At 57.1% G+C, this 18954-nt stretch overlaps 1 protein-coding gene across 4 annotated transcripts in view; it reads right to left on the bottom strand.

Annotated features, from left to right (window-relative positions):
• Positions 1 to 2932: 2932 nt before the first annotated feature.
• COL16A1 (collagen type XVI alpha 1 chain) overlaps positions 2933 to 18954 on the bottom strand; it is a 49585-nt gene continuing 33563 nt past the window's right edge. For all 4 annotated transcript variants that reach the window (XM_049617619.1, XM_049617620.1, XM_049617621.1 and 1 more), the window contains 21 exons: positions 18759 to 18812; positions 18177 to 18230; positions 16516 to 16560; positions 16348 to 16401; positions 15975 to 16010; positions 15565 to 15627; positions 13204 to 13275; positions 13044 to 13097; positions 12381 to 12425; positions 12120 to 12164; positions 11744 to 11797; positions 11264 to 11317; positions 9110 to 9160; positions 8674 to 8763; positions 7160 to 7195; positions 6733 to 6777; positions 5609 to 5797; positions 5161 to 5227; positions 4284 to 4460; positions 4028 to 4105; positions 2933 to 3315 (listed from right to left, as the gene is read on the bottom strand). In XM_049617619.1, coding sequence (XP_049473576.1) covers positions 3113 to 3315; positions 4028 to 4105; positions 4284 to 4460; positions 5161 to 5227; positions 5609 to 5797; positions 6733 to 6777; positions 7160 to 7195; positions 8674 to 8763; positions 9110 to 9160; positions 11264 to 11317; positions 11744 to 11797; positions 12120 to 12164; positions 12381 to 12425; positions 13044 to 13097; positions 13204 to 13275; positions 15565 to 15627; positions 15975 to 16010; positions 16348 to 16401; positions 16516 to 16560; positions 18177 to 18230; positions 18759 to 18812 — 1566 coding nt within the window. In that variant the 3' untranslated portion in view covers positions 2933 to 3112. The remainder of the gene's footprint in view (positions 3316 to 4027; positions 4106 to 4283; positions 4461 to 5160; positions 5228 to 5608; positions 5798 to 6732; positions 6778 to 7159; positions 7196 to 8673; positions 8764 to 9109; positions 9161 to 11263; positions 11318 to 11743; positions 11798 to 12119; positions 12165 to 12380; positions 12426 to 13043; positions 13098 to 13203; positions 13276 to 15564; positions 15628 to 15974; positions 16011 to 16347; positions 16402 to 16515; positions 16561 to 18176; positions 18231 to 18758; positions 18813 to 18954) is intronic.

Genomic DNA, 18954 nt, shown 5'->3' with positions numbered 1-18954 from the left:
GTGGCATTTTGGCCACACTTCTTTTCCATTATGGGATCATATAGAGACTACATTGATATGTTCTATTCCCGTAAATTATTCAGGACAACAACAAAAAAGCTGGTCTCGTAATGGGGCTCACAGACCACATGTGAAGAAAGCGTCTAGATTCTGTTGAATTCTGGTGACAGGGGAAACTATTAATGACAAAAAAGGAAGGTTTAAATTCCAGAAGGCATCAAATTGGGGATTTTTCTCTGCGGAAAGAGTGTGCAGCAGCCTTTTCTCCCTCTCGCAGAGCGGAGCGTTTCTCACATTCTCACTTTTCAATTTGCTGCCAGTGAAGTCCCCAGCAGGCAAACCTGACCCAGCGGCCCCCTGCATAAAACCCTTGTCTCCCACTGCCTGTGCTGCCCACCATCCGCATTCCAACCACAAGACACGGTCCCCCTGTCACTCAGCACGCTGTGCTTAGCCACCTCTGGACCTTGGCACATGGTGTTCCCTCTGCTTGAGGTCCCTCAGCCCTGCGCTCCCCTGGCGCCTGGTACTGCCCCACCCTTCCACTTTGTTGTAATTGCTTGTTTTCCGTGGGTGCGGGGGCCACATCTCTCCTGTTTGCCCCGGACTCCCTGTGACAGTTCCTGGCACAAAGTAGTGAGAGAAAACAGGCTCACCAAGTTAGATGTTACCAATTTGAATGATCTGTATGCTGCCTTTATTTTTTTTTTAAGTTTATTTATTTATTTTGAGAGAGAGAGAGAGAGTGCATGTGAGCAGGGGAGTGGCAGAGAGAGGGGGAGGGAGAGAATCCCAAGCAGGGTCCGTGCTGTCGGTGCAGAGTCTGACATGGGGCTGGATCCTACAAACCCGTGAGATCATGACCTGAGCCAAAATCAAAAGTCAGACACTTTACCCACTGAGCCACCCAGGCGTCTCTGTATGCTGCCTTTAAAGCCTGGAATATACTGAGAAATGAAGACCAAAGAATAACAGGGCAGGAATGTGAGAGAGCCACCTAAAAGGAGTGGAAATCTTACGCCCCTCCTTCCTTTCTCTTCAGCTTACCCAGCTCCCAAACTTATGAGCAAAATCCATGGATTTTTTTTTTTTTTTTTTTTTTTTTGCTGACCACAGTAACAGAAGAGACTATAAAATCCAGCTTTCCATCTGGTTCTTCATGGTCCAAGAAAATAGAGCAATTCCAAACTCCAGGGAGACAAGCACTCAAATCACGACAGCTTAAACCAGTCTGTTATGGACTCCCCTAAAGAGTAGCATGAATTTGACTCTGGAAGAAAAGGAAAGAAAGCCTCATTTACTATGTAAGGATGGATTCCCTGGGGGCCCTCAAAGGGGGATGCGTGTGATGTTTCCCCATAGTAATATTCCCCTCTGGCCTTCAAAGCCAATGCGCTCAACCCAACAGCTGGTCCTGCTTTTCTCTCTCTACTCACGCCAATGTCCTTATCACGAGGCCAGTCATCAGTTAGCGCTTCGCAGACTGGGCCGAAAGTGGAAGTGGGCCTTCCAATGGGAACGCTTTAACATCTGTCCTCATCCACTGTCCAATGCTGGCTGCTACTTCAATGCAAATATGATGCGTTTGCTTTTTCATGTTTTATGTTAGAACCAGGGTTAGCTGGGAATTGCTGATGAGGGACGAAGTAAGAATCGGCACCTCGTTAATCTAAAAGCATCATGGGAGACACCGAGGCGTGCTCCAGAGCCTGCCTGATATCATTCCCCTGGCCACGGGCACACCTCTGCTCCTGGCAGGAGGAAAATAGGGCAAAGGTTCAGAAAAGCCATCAGTGGGCTGGTCTCCCGGCATTTGGGGCCCTACTGGAGGAGGGAGTTTTCAGAACTATGCTGGACATGCCAGCTCCGGAGAGATGACAGCCAGTTTGAAGGCTTCAGGCAGTTTGGATAAGCATCTAGACTCTGGGTGCATTTCTGAGCCTGCTCTGTGATCCCTTTGAAGTCTATCCAACTTAAATAAACCCTCCAGAAAGCTGGGACCAGTAAAAAGGCTTTCTTTAGAAGTCCCTCTGGACGTGCCCTGTTGCTTTCTCACAGGGCAGTCAGCCCATCAGCACAAGAGATGTGAAAAAGACAGAAGGAAGAGGCTTGAGATGGAATGTTTCCATAATATTCAACTTGCTCTCTCTCTCTCTCTCTCTCTTTTTTTTTTTTTTTTTTTTTGGTCTTCTTTTCTTCCTGGCCTTTTTATATATTGAGAAGGAGACGGCAGATAGATCACCAAATTCCCAGCGGACTTTGAAGACCCTGCGCTTAGATCTGATCATGGCTTGCCCATGACCCCTGTGCCCTTTCCGCCGATGCAGCCTGTTTCTGAAGGCCTCGGCTGAGACGTGTGGGAAAAGCACCACACGCGTTAGATGAACAAGGTTTAACAAAAGATGCCATTTGGGGTCCAGGAGAGCTGGTGACAGGGCCATGCACCGGTACAGGCAGAAGATTCCATTTCATTTCCCGGAGAAGCGGTCCCTGGTTGCCTAGGCCGGGCGCTGAAGCCTAGCTTTCCTCGCTGGGTGGCATTTCCCCAGGGGCAACGTGGATTGGCTCTGGGCCGCGCTCAAGAAGTCAGAAGGGTGGGCAGAGGGTGGGTGGGGAACTGAGCACTGGTTTCTCTCGGAAGCAAACAGGGAGGGGCCTTTATGAGCCATAAGTTGGGCCTTTTGTCTCATTGGTGAGGACAGGCTGAGTGATGCCCCCACTCTGACTTTGAGAGGCGCGCCACGAAGGGCAGGACCCGAAGTCCACAGAGGACCGAAGCATGACTCGAAGCATCTAGAGAGGAGAGCTGAGCTGGGGGCACCCTATACAGCAGCATCCCACAACTCCACGACCCCACTGGTTGGCCACAGACACGTGGGAGATGCCCTTTTTTGACCCCGGGACCACACGACAGAAGGCGGATGACAGAGAGGCAGGGGCAGCACCAGAGAACCCCACTGGAAGTGGGGTTGCATGTAGTTTTATTTATTTATTGGTAAAAAAATATTAATAGCAATTAAGAAACACAGAACATTCACAACCCATCACAGAGTCCTGTACGTGTCGGCCATTTATTCCCAATGGAATCCTTCATCTGACGGAGGCCGTGATTTCAGCCGAAAGGCCCCTTCATGTTTTTCATGGGCGGGTACTGCTGCTCCATCGGCATGGCCCCAAAGCAGTCAGAGGGGTTACAGTGGCCAGCCTTGCCTGGCTGGCCCATGGGACCCGGAGGGCCAGGGATGCCCGGAATGCCTTGCTGGCCCATGGGTCCGGTCGCGCCCATCTTACCATACCCTGGAGGGCCTTGAGGACCTAGGGAGGGAAGGGTCAGAGAGGGGAGGTCAGGAGACCCAGGCGACAAAGAAGAAATCATGGTCACGGTCCCTAACACCTTACGTCTGATAAATATTTGTCAGGCTGTAACAGGTTTTCACGGACACCTGATCTGATCCTTCCGTTAATTTAACAGTAACAACATCACTGGCTGGTTTTATTGGGAGCTTCCACGTGCCAGGCACCAGGCGAGTGCTTCTGATGCATAATTCGATGAATCTTCACGACCATTCCGTGAGAAAGAAACGATTACCTCATTTTGTAGATGAGGACACAGGCTCAGAGAGATTGCACACTCGGGAGTTCGAGTGTTCAGTGAGGCCGGGTCTCAGAGCCAGGCCGTCGGGCTTTGGTCACTTCTCTTTTAGGCTATGCAGCCTGACTTAGCGACCTTCTCAAGGTTCGACAGCCAGCGTGGCGCCGAGCAGGACGTGAACTCTCATTCGCTGGCCCCACCATATCTGGCTGTCTTCCCCTGTGTCCTGCTAGCCCAGTTTAGGACCTGGGGACGGGCCCTGGGCCTTCTGCTCCACCCCGCCCCCCCCCCCGCCCCCAGCACACACTGGCATTACCGTGATAGACCTGTAGTTATTTGAGGTTCTACACAACTATATTGTGCTGTAGAAGGAACATAAGGAAAGCAGATACCAGCTGCTTGAGATTCATGCTCTCAGATTCTGGCTCTTCCTACCTGGGGGGCCGGGGAGACCATTTTCGCCAGCCATGCCAATACCAATGTCCCCCTTTTCACCTTTGGTACCGGGCAATCCTGAGACAAAAGGAATAAAATAAGTCCTATTCCTGAGCGGAGAAATGACACCCCAGTGAGATTATTTGAAACACACACATACACACAAATATCTTATTCGCAATGGACCTCATGCAATGCTCTTGTCTGCCCCAAAGAGTCACATGTGCACCTCGGGGGCACCGGAGGGCAGAGCTACCTCTCATTCCTGGCACACCCTGGCGTCCTTCTCTGCCGATCTGACCAGGAAGTCCTGGTGATCCCGGAGCGCCTGGCCGGCCCGGAGCCCCATCCTTTCCTGGGGGTCCTGGTCGTCCCGGAGCTGCGGCCATCTCCATGGGGAACTGCATCCTGGAGGTGTAATAAGCCATCCTCTCTGTAAGAAAGCACAGGGACAGGTCCCAGGGTGTCCCAGGGACTCAGACGGATGCAGACGGGCCACCAGCATGGAGTCCAAAGCCGCCTTTCTTCAAAGGGCAGTCAGAGCAAGGAACACGCCTCCCGTGCCCTCGCCTTCACCATCCTTTGCACGCTGGTCTTTCGACAGCACGGACCTGATCAGGGCCTCCCTCTTCTCCAACACCCTCATTAGTCTACCGCTGGCTTCACAAGAAGGTCTGGACTCCTTGCTTTGCATTCAAGGTCTGCTTCCCAAGCAAGATGGCTAGCACCATCAGGACAGGGGCCACGTTCTCCCCAGGCCCTAGCACGGCCATGCCGGATGAACAAGTGCACGGGAAAAAAGCGTAGAAGCGAAACCACACCAGCTAGCTTATGGCTGCTGCTTGCCCCTCTATTTAGAGCTCGCTTCATGCAGACTCGTTTGATTTCAGCTTCCCTGTCTGTCTCCTCTGCTGCAGTGGGGGCTCGGGGAGGGCAGGGAGATTCATTGTATCTCAGGGCAGAGCAGGTGATAAGGAAGGTCTGAAATCTGATTGAACATATGCCTGTAAGTGGGCGAGGAGGGGTCTGGGGTGGAGGATTGGGCTCTAAAGGAAAAGGAGGCCAAGGCAAGGCAGAGAAACAGTGGGGAAAAGCCAGCAGCACCCACTGCCGCCCAGCCAGCTGCCAATTACCATCAAACATCTTAATGATCTCTTGTCTGATGAACCTCTTGATTTCATCATAATTCACCATGTCTCCCTGAGGAAAAAAAAAAAAGAAAAGAAAAGAAAACCTGCCTCAATTATCCTTCCAAGCCTGATACTCTCCCCCTGGGAATAGACTTTGTGGAAAGAAAGGATAAGGAAGGGAACAAAGCTTCTAGGAGCGTCCCACAGATACTTAATCCAAGGTCCTAACCATCCCCCCGCCCCCGCCCCGAATTGGTGCATGACATTTTGTGGATCAGTGCATTTTCCTGGGGAGAGGGTTCCCACGCCTCCCAGCTCTCCCAAGCAAGGTTAAGAACCACCTATGTGGGCGTCATGCTCTTTCCCTCGGGGGCTTCTACAATGGTCTCTGCTCCACCCTGGATGCCTGCTCTGTGCGGCGGTGCCCCTGGCTGCCAGCCGTTCCCCTTACCATGGAGCCAGGCACCCCAGGCAATCCAGGGCTCCCCGCAGGCCCCGGAGATCCAGGGTGGCCTCTCTCTCCTGCAGGACCTGGTGGCCCAACGGGCCCCATGGAGCCACTCTTGCCGGGCCCACCAGGCATGCCAGCTCTTCCCTTCTCTCCTGCCTGGCCCTTCTGTCCGGAAGGTCCCGGATCACCCTACAAGGACAGGAAAGCCATAACCAGCATTGCCAAGGACTATCAAGTCCACCTTATTATGTCTCAGCAATCAGCCTCTCTCTCTGTCTCTCACCCTCTCTCTCTCTCTCTCTCCCCATCCCCCCCACCCGGCCCCTGGCATCTTCTTCTGACTGTGGTCACAGCATCCTACAAGCTTGCCTGGCCTCACAGCTCCCAGAGCAGTCCGGGTCCTTTGAAAAGACAGTTCTTCATGCTGTTACTCCCTGTTTAGAAATTCTGATGCCTCCCAGCTGCCTTCAGGCTAAAGAGTTGATTCCTTGGCCAGGCATTCAAGATCATTCACGATGTGGTTCCCATCACCTCTTTTCCAGGTTCATCTCCCTGCCCTCGAACCTACAGCCATGCCTCATTGCTTATAAGTCTCTGCTTCAGCCACGCTGTCTTAGCCTTCCTTGCGTGGAATGCCCTCTCCCTCCTTCTACCCGGCTCACTCCTCCTGCTCAGCTGAAATACTCCTGTCCTATGCACAGCCTCCCCGACTCCCCGGGCTGACTTGGGTGCTGTGTCTAATCTTCTGTAAAGCTTGCCATGCCCTAGCATAAGTGTGGCTGGACGAAGTGAGTGGCTACTGTTCAGAGACTTCTGTTTAGCCAAAGCTGGGACAGAGGACCTGGAACATGAGAAGGAGCAGGTGCCAGCAGCATGAATGAATCAATCAACTGGTCAATGAGTGAATGAACTTGAGATTTCCACCCTCCTAATCGTAGCTAAGAACTAGGCCCCCGTGAGAAACTTTCAGAGATGAGGTTGCTGCAAATTCTGAGTTCTGCCCACTTTTTTCTTCCTGCCCGCTGGCCTTCCTGTGTCTCCTCTCCATGGCTAAAGTCATAGCTTGGAGCTGGCCTTAATCACTCGTGAGTTTTTCATCTCAAAACCAGCCAGTGCCCACTCACCTTTGGACCGGGGGGTCCATAAAGTCCCTGTTTTCCAGGGGGTCCCTAGAGAAAACCAAAAGTCAGGGGTCAAGTCTAGGCAGCATCTCTGAGCCGTCCTGGGGAGGCAGGTGTCATGAAAGGACCACCTTCCACAACCCTAGGGCCCGGGCTGTGTCCAGCCGGGCTCTGGGTGAGGAAGGGCGACAGCCTCCCTTCTGTTGGCTGACAGCTAGAAGGTAGAATGATGTCCCCTAGGGCATCATCGTGTTGGTTGGGTCCCTTGTCACAGACAAAAAGAGGTGAGAAGTCAGAATGAAAGGGCCAGCGCATGGCATATTGGACGGCGTTCAGGGAGTGATTACTGAGCGAAGGAAGCAGGGTGGGGGCAAGGCGAGGGGCAAGCAGCAGCATCCCCAAGGGAAGGAGAAACCCAACACAACAGTACCTCTTTGCCAGCTGCACCGTCTGCACCAGGCTCACCCTGTGGAGTAGAGAGTGGTAAAAAGCCATCAGCACCACCCCAGCATGGCATCTGGCTCCCCTTACCCGCTACGCGTGCCCAGCCCCTGTGCCACGAAGGAACCATGATCCTCTAGCCCTCACCCTCAGCCGCTCTGGACACAGGCCATGGAAACTTAGAACCCCACCTCACACTCCAGCCTGTCCCGGAGCCCCACGCTGGCAGCCCGGGCCGCCTCCCTGACTGCGCTATGCAAGGGACAAGCAGACTGCGCCTGCCTGGCTCCTGGCTTGAGGTCCCAGCATCTCGCGGGATCCCTAGCTGTGAGTTTCTGTTACATGTTTGCCAAACAAAGGCAGTAATTGTGAACCTCTGTCCTCAGTGAGGTCCCGGAGACAGGCCAGGGTGGCCTGAGCCTGCTCCCTCCCCAGGACAGGACAGGCCACACACCCTGGGCCCAGCCTGCTTCTGGAATGATTGTGGGGAAGAGGAATCTGGGATCGCAAGGCAACTGGCAGATTCAGCTAGGGACCCTGGAGGCTCCTGAGCCTACAGGCAGGGAGGGACAGAGGCTTGGAGGGACCCGCCTGCCCCAGGGCCCTGGCGAGAATCCGAGTGAGTAGGTGAGACTCGGCCCTCTTGGCGGATGCACCAACCATCACCCCCGCACGGGCAGGAGTCGTCCACCCCATTGAGGCCACCAGCTCCAGGGTCATGGCCACTGCTCCCAGAAGAAAATCCTAGGAGACCTGGGCTCCTGCCTCAATTTCCCCAGGAGAGTTCATCCCTGAGACTGGCAATCCATCCACCTGATGTGGGTCAATTGTCTGGAACCTTGGAAAGAGGGAGTATTGTAGAGTGGCTAAGGACGACGAAAGTTCAGGAATCTGGCAGGCTTTTCCACTCGCTAGCTATGTGACGGTGGGCAACCTATTTAACCTTGCTGAGCTTTGGTTTTCTCATCTGTAAAATGGGAACGATCAGACCTACTAAACGGGATTGCGGTACGGATTAAATGACAAAATGTCAAGCACTTAGCTCACCATTCAGTGCGTTGTCAGTGACCAATATGTCATAGGTCTTAGTACTAAACACTAGCTGAGACCAAGGACCAGTTTGCGAGTTGCCAAGAGGGCTGTGGTAACGGCTCTGCATTTCTGGCTCCTGACATTCACAGATTCTCTGTGGTTACCGGAGAGCTCCCCCAGGGAGGGGGCAGGGCAGGGGCAGAACAGGCGCCAAGTGTCCCCTGCCTGACCCCTAGGGTGGTGCATGGTCAGAGGCAGCGGCCTGGAGTGCGCTTGGCAAGCGCTGGCTTGCAGAACTTGTCCTTTCTTCCAGATGCGATGTGATCTCGTCGGGCACAAGTTCCACGCTGCCATCTTCCCTGCTAACCGCCTCTCCTCCCCTGGAGACCCCAGATGCATGGGGCTGTGCTCGACTGACAAAGCCAAATGTCCCTTTCCCTCGGGGCTGTGCAGTAAGATGTGGGGTCTTACCGGGGGGCCAGGGTGTCCGGGGGTCCCAGGCTGGCCTGGAAGGCCTAGCAGGCCCCTTTCTCCAGGGGATCCCCGGTCTCCTTTTAGGCCCTGGAGAGAAGGGAGGTGGGTGGTGAGAGGGGACGGGAGAGACAGCAGTGAACCCCACAGAGCAGAGAGGCAGGCGTGATTGTATGCCAGGGACCATGCACCCACCCCCCAGGCCCTGTGGGGCAGGGTGGCGTGGCCTGAACCTGAGGCCGGGGCCTGTGATGACCTCCAGCCCTCTCCAAAGGCCTTTACTGAATGCCACCTGGGGAGACCCAGGAGGTGGGAGAGGCTGAAGGCAGGGAAGGAGGGGGACAGGCACAAATTGTTCTCACCACCCCCCTCTGTGAAAGAAGCCCCAGCCAGAGTCCTGGGAGGGAGGGAGGGACGAGGGGAGTAGATCACTCACCACTGCAGAGATCCCAGCTGGGCCCGGCTGGCCTGGAGGTCCCGGTGGCCCCTAAAGAAACATGAAGACAGCGGGATGGAAAGAGTCTCCAATAATAAGGGCCCCCCAGGAGGCAGCGAGGGACCAAAGGCAGGAACAGGCCCAGAACTTCAGCAACTCCATCCCTCTTCCCTCAACCCTCCTTCCCTTCTGGTCTCGCACTTGAGCTTCTCCCAAAAAACTTGTGCCAGAGCTGACACCCAGGGGGGGTCCCCGAGCTCACAGGACCTTCACGCCTGCCGTGCACTGAATGGTTCATCTTGGGCTGTGCCAAAGGGATGATCTGGAAACCACAGCCAGAGCCGAGGGCAGGGGGCAAAGGCCTGAAGGTTAACTACGTGGGCCTGGGGACTTCTGAGGCCCTCCTAGCTCCTCTCCTCCTGTTCTGTAGGAGAAGCAGGGGCTCAACTCGAACCCCAGAGACCCAGTGGATAAGCCTGGCCTCAGGCCTTGGGTCTCCCACTCTGCTGTCCCTGGAGAGCGGTGGGACTCAACACACAGAGTGCTGTCACCCTCCTGGGCTGGGGCGGGGCTGGAATGCCATCCCCATCTCTGAGTCAAGTTCAAGTTCAAGTCGAGTTGAGCTCTGAGTCAGCTCAAGTGCCAGCTCCCTGGCCAGAGCTACCCCTCTGAAGCCCAGGGCACAGGTCTCTCTCCCAGCATGTCCTGCCACACTCCCAGATGGAAAGTTCTGGAGGCACGGACTCTGTTCCGCTCATCACAAGTCTTCTGGGGGCGGGAATGCCCGGCACTGGGATTGGCACGGAGCAGGGGCTGAAGCTGGGCAGACGGAGGTGAGAGGAGGAAACTTGTGCCCCCTCCCCCCAGCCCCCCGATGAGTCCTCAATGGGATCACAAATCAGTGTGTGGCTCCTTTCATCTGCAGTGTGAACAGGGACTGGGCTGGACCTGGGGTCCCTAATCCGGGGCCGCTAGACCCCTTGAGATCCATACACGCACTGATGAGGACCCGAGAGTTCCTCTTTTTGATCATGAGCTATTTTTAACACTTCCAGAAGCCTCCTGGAAACTGTACATCTGCCACAACAGGGCTGCAATCAAACGCCAGAGTGTTTCCTTTGCTCAGGAACCCCATCAGCTCTAGCTGTCACACTGATCAAAGGCGCCCATAGGCAGCCATCTATGTTACTGAGGAGTAAATTCAGATGGGAAACTCATTATTGCTTAATAACTGTCCTCTCCAAGTCGTCTTACCTTTGTAAGTGCACCACCCATGCACCCAGCCGCCCACCCACGCGCAGGAGTCATCCCTGGTTCCTCTCCCTCCACCGCTCCCCGCCCCACCCCCCCATCCAAGTCGGCAGCAAGTACTCCAAACACAGCCCATCTGCCACCCCAGCTCCACCCGACCATCCACCATCCAGGGACACCTCGGCTGCCACCCGTGCCCCTCGCCTCCTGAGGTCCTCCAAGGTCCGAGGTCGTCACCAGGTCCTCTGGAAGCATAGCTTTCTGGCTCCCACTCACGCCTTTCTCAAACTCCATTCCAGCCATGCTGACCTTGGAGCTCCCCGGACACACGGGGCCCCTCCCTGCCTCGGGCTCCTTGCGTCAGCTGCTCTCCCCGCCCCTGCCCCCCGACTCCTGCCTGGACGTTCTCCCCCCAGACTGCTGGACAGATGGCTCCTTCTTGTCATTCAGGCCTCGGCTCAAATGCCACTTCTGCAGTAAAGGTTCCTCTAAAGGCGCCTCCCAGGCCCTCCCGGTGACATCACATGGCTGCCTGAAGCTTTCGCATTAATTTGTTTGTTTGTTGGGCCTGCGTGGAAGCTCTGGGATCAGGGGACCTTGTCTGTCTCGCTCCCTGCCACAGCCCAATGCTTGGAACAGTGCCTGGCATGGAGCAGGTGCTCAATTATTGTTCGTCGAATAACTGAATGATCTCTGTTTGATCAGTAAGCTCAAATGTGCCCAGAAAATAAGAAAATGGCAGAAAGCCTGGAGACCACTGGATTAGGTGAGCCCAAGGCCCCTTATTGCTCTGTAGGGCTGCCCCTGTGCCTCAGTTCTTTCAGGCCATCACCGGCTTGCCCACCCCAGCCCCAAGAGGATCCTAACTCTAATAGAGGCAGAGGCAAAAATGGTTTAACTCACAATATGGCCAGGGGGGCCGGGTCTTCCCTGAGGTCCCATGGCACCAGGCTCACCCTATAGGAGCCAGGAAAAAAAAAAAAAAGCAATACAGAAACAGACTTATACACATGGGGTGGTTAGTGGGAAGGAGGCTGAGCAGAGCAGGTAGGACACCGATAGAGGAGCTGAGCTGAGTCCTGGCCTCCAGGCCCATGCTTTCTGGGGCCTGAGAGACCAGCCCTGCCCATGAGTATTGTTGGAGACAGATGTCAGAGCCCCCAGCCTGAGAAGGCCAGACCTTGCTTTTTAGGTGAGTGATCCAACAACCTGCAGGGAGGGGAACCAGTTGCAGGAGGAAGGAGGAGGTGAAGGTGTGTATCTTGGGGCAACACCTCCCCCAGAAGGCCCAGGAGAGAAGGCAGCCCCTTGGCCAGTAAGTCTTGGACTCAGCAGAGCCCCAAAGGCTGCCTGAAGGTAGCACGCATGGACCTCAGCCTTTACCTCTGCTCCTGGCCGGCCACTGCTGCCTGGGGGCCCTGGTTTCCCACAGTCACCCTGCAAGAGAGAGGGCCAGCTGGAACTCGACAGACCTCTATTTGGCTCCCCCAGCCCCAAGGCGACCCCACATCCGAGGAGTCCTGCCCCCTGCCCAGACTCTGGCCAGCAGCCCTCGGATGCTCTCGGGCTGGTGGACGGCAGAGCCTGACCCGATCCGCTAGGCCCCGGTGGTCTCAGGAGGCTTGGATGCTGGGACGGCGTCTCAGCCAAGCCTCAGGTGGCACGTCCACTGGTGCCAGGCTGCCATGTCTGCCTGGGGTCAGGCCTTGGGTATGGCCAAGAAAACCTGCTTGGCAGAAGTCGCCAGGCCCTTCCTTACCTTTGGTCCTGGGAGGCCAGGGTGTCCCGTTTTTCCCTTGAAGCCCTGGAAGGAAAAGTGGGAGGCTGCCTCGGGCCCTCGCCTCAAGCAGAGGCTACTTCCCTTGCCTCCTTCCTCAGGTTGAAGGAATCAGACCCATCCAAAGTCACAACCTGGTCCTCAGCGGATCTGGATTCGGGCTGCCCACCCTCTAAGGCAGAGCCCGCACCCGTCAGCTTTGGGACCTCCCAGCTCCCAACTCCTTCCTGCAGCTCAACTTACCGGGGGTCCCATGAGTCCAGGAGGGCCAGCGGGGCCAGGGTCCCCCTGTGGAAGAGACCAGGGGCATTGAGACAGGATGAGCACTCATTTCCCACTGTCTTCCCTCTCGGCAGCCCCTCCCCCGGCTATCCCAGGATGGAGGGAATGTCATGGGAGGCAGAGGGAAGAATCCAAGCTGGGCTTGGTCTCTGACTGGCTGTGGACCCTGAGTGAATCCCAGCCCTCTCTGAGCCCCGATTTTCCTTCTTTTGGGTACAGAAAGGGGTTGACTCTGATGCTCTGCCCTTTGCCATGTCGCATCCCTTTCACATTCCCCAGCAGCACCAGACCCAGGGATCCGGGGCTGCTCAGGTCCTGCCAGGTCTGCGGCCTGTTTTTCTGACACCCGGCCTAGTATCTTTAGTATCCTGAATTTCTGGATATAAATCCACCCCCTTCACTGCCTGCCTTTGGTGAGACCCGGCTCATCCAACCTGGTTAAGGCTACCAGAAGAACCAAGGAACCAAGGCCTCCGGTGCCATCAGAGAAGGGGGTGTGTGGCCAGGAGCAGGTGGAGGGAAGGCAGGGGTGTGGGGGAGGGGATTCCGTTTCCTTCATCGGGGTTCCATTGGCTTTGGCTCTTGGAGGAGGAAAGAGAAGGGAAGGGGTGCCCATCCTCTCACCCTCAAGCCAGGCTTGCCGTCCTTCCCATCCAGACCATCCAGGCCAGCAGGGCCCTAGAAACAGGAAAAAAGAATGTGTGCATGCCTGCCGGAGCCCCAGCACACGTATGCGTGCATGCACGCTGCACGTACCTGGCAGGCTAAGAGGACACACACTCACCTGAATCCCAGGTGATCCTGGTGGCCCAGGGGGACCAGGCATGCCTGGTGGGCCTCGGATGCCTTCACTGCCCTGGAAAGGAGCCGACCCCCACAACACAGTCAGCAGGGCCTTGCCCACCACCACCCCCCCAAGCCCCCACCCCCGGGGGATGAGGCCCTAGGCGCCGGGTTCTGATGATTACTGGAAGTCAGGACCGCTGGTTTCCAGCCCCAGTTCTGCTGGATGTATTCCACACCACTCCCCCAGAAGGATCTGTCTTTGTCTGCAAAGCATCCCTCTTTCTGCACTGTGATATGAGGAAGGGACAGAGCCTGTTCGGTCTAGCACCTTCTTCAGGGTTGACCCAGGGACTGGCACAGTGGGTGTGCAGTAACGTGTACAGACTGAAGGCATACATTCAGCGCGCGTCGGTCCCCACAAAGTGCCAAGCACTATATAGCCTCTGATTCTTCCCTGTCCTCAAGGAGCTCACGGTCCAGCTCGGAAGAGGGGGCCGCTCACTCTGGCCAGGGGTCAGGGAGAGTGTCACAGAAGCGTCACCAGATGCTAGACTCTGAAGGATAGGTGGGATTCAGGCAAGTGGACAAGTAGAAAAGAGCCTGCCGGAGGGAACTTCAGAGAACGATACAGATTTGGAAGTGGTCACATGCCTGGCCTGGCCAGCATGTCTGGGGAGCCAGTGTGACAGGAGGGGTGGGAGGCAAGCCTGGAGGCTCTAGGTAGAGCCTGACGGGGGGTGTGCCCGGAACACCGTGCTAGAGTCTATCCGACAGACCAGTGCTTTTCCCACTGTACTCCTCAGAGCCCTGGGGGTTCCTGGAGGAGCGTCAGAGATGGGGGCACAAAGTGGGAGCCCAGAGGGTGGGACCCAAGACCCTTGCTCCCGCCTCAGTCAGAGCAGCTCCACTCATATCTGATTGAGAGTTCACGGGAGCTTCTGTGTGATGACAGGGCTCAGGAACTTCAACATAAAGTCTGGGAACCACTGCGACAGGCACTGGGGAGCCACTGATGGTTCAAAGCAAGGGAGTGATGAGAACCAAGGTGTGAGCTAGAATGTTCACCGGAGAAGGGAGGAGGCAAGCAGCTTGGTGTGGAGGGCTGCTGGGTACCCAGGGGAGAGAGGGTAGCTGCCCTGGGGCAGTGGCTGTGGAGCTGGCCAAGGGGAAATGATCTAGCTAGAGACACCCCTCACCCTCCCATGGGGGGGTGGGGAGGAAAGCCCCCCGTGGCATTGCAATGCCATCAGCTACCAGGAGGGGTCAGCACAGCCCCAGAAAATGTCAGTCCCACAGGGAGTCGGGACAGAGAACCACTGGCCAGAGGTTTGGGATTCTCTGCAGTGACCAGCCTAAGGAGAGCAGGCAGTGCTGGGGGTACAGAGCCAGCACGGAGGGCTCTGGCAGGGGCTCCCACTGAGAAGGGAGGTGACACCCACCACCACCTCAGCCGCGCTGGCTCTGGGGAGGCAGGGAGGTGCCTGGGGGCTCACCTGGGCTGGGAGAGAAGTCTCAGCTCTGTTGCTATTTTGCTGTGTGCCCCTGGGACGCCCCTAACCTCTCTGAGCCTCGTTTCCTCACCGGGACAGTGAGAAGTTAGACCAAGGTGGCCCTTTCAGCAGTCCCTTCTAGCTCTGAGAGCTGTGCGGCGTGTGTTTTCAGAGGAAAGAGGCTCTGTCCGAGGTTGTAGGCCTCTTGCCTCTCCCTTTGGGTCATAAACGCCCCCTCCCACCCCAAGCTTACAAGTCAATTTGGGGCCTCATTACACTACCCAGCCATCACATTTGGGGAGCCCAAGGGTTGGGCAGAGACAGGAGTGACAGCCCCCAGACCACGGCAGAGCTAGTCTTCAAACCCAGGGCAGCCAGCGCAGGGGCTTCCCAGGCTGCTGTCCTTCTGACCCTTGTCATCAGCTCATAGGCCATGCCTGCCCCCCTTGGGCCCCTGGGGACAATCTGAGCACGCTTCCTTCCTGCTGTTTTCAGACCCAGAAGGCAAATGGCCAAGCTGCTCTGGCTTCAGGACTGTGGGGTTTCCAGTCTGGATATGCTCCCCTCCTTCGCTCAGCTCCTCCCTCTCCCCCTTGAGTCCCCGCCTCTGACTACGCCCCCTGCCTCATCCCCACCAGGCGGGGACTCTGGCAGCACAAAGGCCAGCGGGTATTCTGGGCTTGGGGGCCACTGGTCTGTTGCCCAGAGGCAGTTGATGAGCCAAGGCTGGAGATCTCTCTCCCCACCCTTGACGTAACTGAGCCACTCCTTGAATTTCCAAAGGGCTGGTAGTGGGGGTGGATCGGGGTGTGGGAACTGCATGGCTCAGATCTGCGGCTGCGGCCACCTCACCTTGGGGTCCTGCTCACCTTCTCCGCTTGTGGGCCGGGGGGGCCAGGTGCTCCAGCTTTGCCCGGGAATCCAGGAGGACCCTGTATCAACAAAGGAGCAGGCGAGGATGAGAGCGGGGCCTGGGGGGGAGCTCTCCTTCCTTCTTCCACCTGGGTCTGCTTCACTGTGGTTAATGCGATGCATTCTGACTTCCTAGAAACACCACCCAGGAGCATTACTGCTGTCTGGCCTGCTGGTCCGGGGCCCACCCAGGAGGCTCTGCCCTCCAGGTCCCGGCTCCTGGAATCAGGCCTGGCCACCCAGGCCGTTCCTCCCGTGCCTCTTCCCTCCCCTCCCCAGGCCCATCCTCGCCCAGCCTGGCCTGGTCAGGCCTACCCCTCCCAAACAGGATCACATCAGACAGAACTGGCTTTGTGTCTCCACTCACCGGTGGGCCGGGAAAGCCTGGCTGGCCTTGAAATCCCTAGAGGAAGAAGCGAGGGACAGTTTGCTGAGCCGCCCACTCCCTCCCGCCTGGCTGCCCAAATGGAAAGAGTGACAGGGTGAGGCTGCCTCGAGCCATGGGGCCTTGCCCTCCACTCTGCCCAAGATGACCAGCAGGTGAAACTCGAGCCATGAGCTGGGAGGTTGCAACACAAGGGCGGGTGAGGGCTGGAGGCTAGAGCTGGTCACCCCTCCACACATGAGGGTGGCCATCAGGGAGAGGACCCAGCCTCTGGGACCCCTTCCCTGTGCCCACCCCCACCCCCCAAGCCATCCCTCATGGTCAGGACAGCCAACCAGGTCCTGTGGTCACTCACCTGGTCGCCCTTCTCTCCCGAATTCCCTTGGGGTCCTCGCTCTCCTCGGGGACCCTGTCGCCACAGAGAACAATGAAGCTAGAACCCAATCTTTCTGCCCTTAGACCCCAGGGCTGGACCAGGACCAGGGGGCCCCATGTCCACTCTCTCGTCTCCTCCTTTACTCACTGCTGGGCCTGGGGGACCTGGGAGGCCTTCAGATCCTGGTGGGCCCTGGGGACACAAAGGAGCGGAATCAGTCACTCTGACTAAGGTAAGTGGGAGATCAGGGGACGGGGCAGGGGACAGGGCAGAGAGTAGATGCAGGGGATGTGGTGGGAGGCCCCTCCAAGCTGTCAGGACACTTCCCCCTGGTTCGCCCCAACTTCCTTTCTCTTGCCTGAGCTATTGAACCAGCCTTCTAACTAGTCCTGCCACCTCCTGGCTCATGTCAATCCAGCCAGCAACTGGCTGCCATCTTTTCTTCTCCAACATAGTTCTGATTATAACACTCTTCTTGCTCCAAAACCTTCCATGGCTCCCCTCTGTCCCACTGAATGAAGTGCCCAATTTCCACCAGTTCTGGGTTTTGAGGCATCCCGTGATCTGGCACCAACCACCCTTTCCTGCTTCACTTCCCTCTCCCTGTCTTATTTTCTGCCTTGCTTGGTCAGACCGCTGTTCTCTAAGCATACTCTATACATTCATACCCCTGGGCCTTTGCACAGCTGTCTCCTCTACCTAGAATGCCTACCATTACCCCCATCCTTTCCAGGGCCCTTAAAACCTTACCCAGGGATTAGATGGCTCCAATCTCTTTCCGACGTGCCGCCACCCAGGGCCTCCCACTGTGGGATTCTCCGGGACAGATAGCCACGTGTCTTCCCCGCCCTCAACTCTATTCAGGGCTCCGCTCAAACACCACCTCCTCAGACAGATCTCCCAATCCTCTGCCTACTGGCACCCCATACACCAGTCCAGCCCCTTGCCCTGCTCTATCTTCTCTATTGTTTTCTCATAATTTATGTGTATTGGCTTATTCACCGGTTATCTGCCTCCCTCGCTGGAATGTGAGCTCCCTGCGGTGAAGGGACACAAGTCCCTGTTTTGTTCACGGCAGCACCCTCACAGCAGAGCCTAGCACCCAGGAGGCCCATGAGAAATGTCCGTTATTGCATAAATGCACGTGGGGTTTGCTGTATCCCACCGGGGCCCGATGTGTGAACAGAAGACAAGACTAAGGTTTGGCAGGTTGGCCACAAACAGACTTGGGTTCCAGTCCAGGCTCTGCCCTAACTCACTAACTAGCTGCAGCATGCTGGGTGAGCCATGCCACTTCCTGAGCCTCAGGGATAACCTCACGGATGTGATGTCCTCGCCTGATAACAGCCCCAGCTCCTGCCCTCACCCAGGCTGGGAAGGGTCGCTCAGGGCTTGTGGGGTCAGGCTAGGCTCCACGCTGGATCTAGGGTTCCAGGCCTGCCTCTCCCCAGGCTGTCCTGCCCGCCTGCCTGCCTTTGCGGGGCGGGGCGGGGTGGGGGGGAAGGAGATTCTCCTGCCCACCGACTCCAGGCTCCCTGCCCCTTCCTTGGCAGCTGCGGCCAGCCAGCCCCCAGCCCGTCTCCGCGAAACCTGCTGGGATCGTCCTTCCAGCCTCCCCTCTGCCTCCGCAGCAACCAGCCTGCGCTGCCTGCTTGAGCTGCAGCTGGAGGGACTCAGGGGGGCAGGGAAGCAGGGGTCCTGTCTCCCCCTTCACAGGCTGCTGGGAAAGTCTCCTCCGGGTGGAGGTGGAGGCGGGGCAGGGACTGCTCCCTTTGGATCCCTTCCTCCTGCCCTGAGCTGAGACTCACCGATTCTCCTTTCTCTCCCGGGGGCCCGACGTAGCCCCGCTCCCCCTTGATGCCCTGACAAGCAAGCAGAGAGAGAGCTGAATTAGCCCCGTGGCCCGCCCGTCATGGCGCTAATGCGAGGGGTGGAGGATGCAGCTGGCACAGGCTGGCACTTACAGGCAGATGGCACCAATGATGACGGCAGGGGGAGGAAGAGGGGGGCTGCTTCCCACCCGCCGCTGTGGCCCCCAGTGGAAAGCGGGACCCGCCCACCCAGCAGCCTCCTGCATGGGTTTGGCCTCCCCAGCTCTCCTGCCCCACCCCCCGCCCCCCCCCCAGGGGCAGATCTCAGGGCTGGGGTCTGTGTGCTCTGAGAATCTGGCCTTCTGTGTGCGACGGCTGCAGCAGACTCGCAAAGTGGAGGGGCAGGGCCAAGCTGCACTACCAAAGGGACTTTGGGGACCTCTGCAGGGACAGCCTGGCAGGGGAACAGGCTGGTATGCTTGGAAGGGAGGGAGCTGCTGGGGGATGCCCCAGCCTGGTCCTGTCCTGACCACCATCCCCAGGCTCTGCTACCTCCAGAGCCAGCATCCCCTTACTCACAGGCAGTCCTGGGGGGCCCATGGCACCTGGGTAACCAGGCTGCCCTGGAGGACCCTACAAAGAAAGGTAGACATTATGAACCCCTCCCCGGGCAAAAAGCGTAGCCGCAGCCGGGATGCCTGATCTGCCAATTCGGGAGGCACACACACCCACCCCAGGACAGCCACCACCTCGGACCAGTTCCCAAAGGCCCAGG

This window comes from Panthera uncia, assembly GCF_023721935.1.
Source record: "Panthera uncia isolate 11264 chromosome C1 unlocalized genomic scaffold, Puncia_PCG_1.0 HiC_scaffold_4, whole genome shotgun sequence".
In the NCBI taxonomy this organism is placed as follows: Eukaryota; Metazoa; Chordata; class Mammalia; order Carnivora; family Felidae; genus Panthera; species Panthera uncia.
The sequence above is the reverse complement of the archived record's forward strand: the minus strand, read 5'-3'. Positions and strand labels throughout refer to the sequence as shown.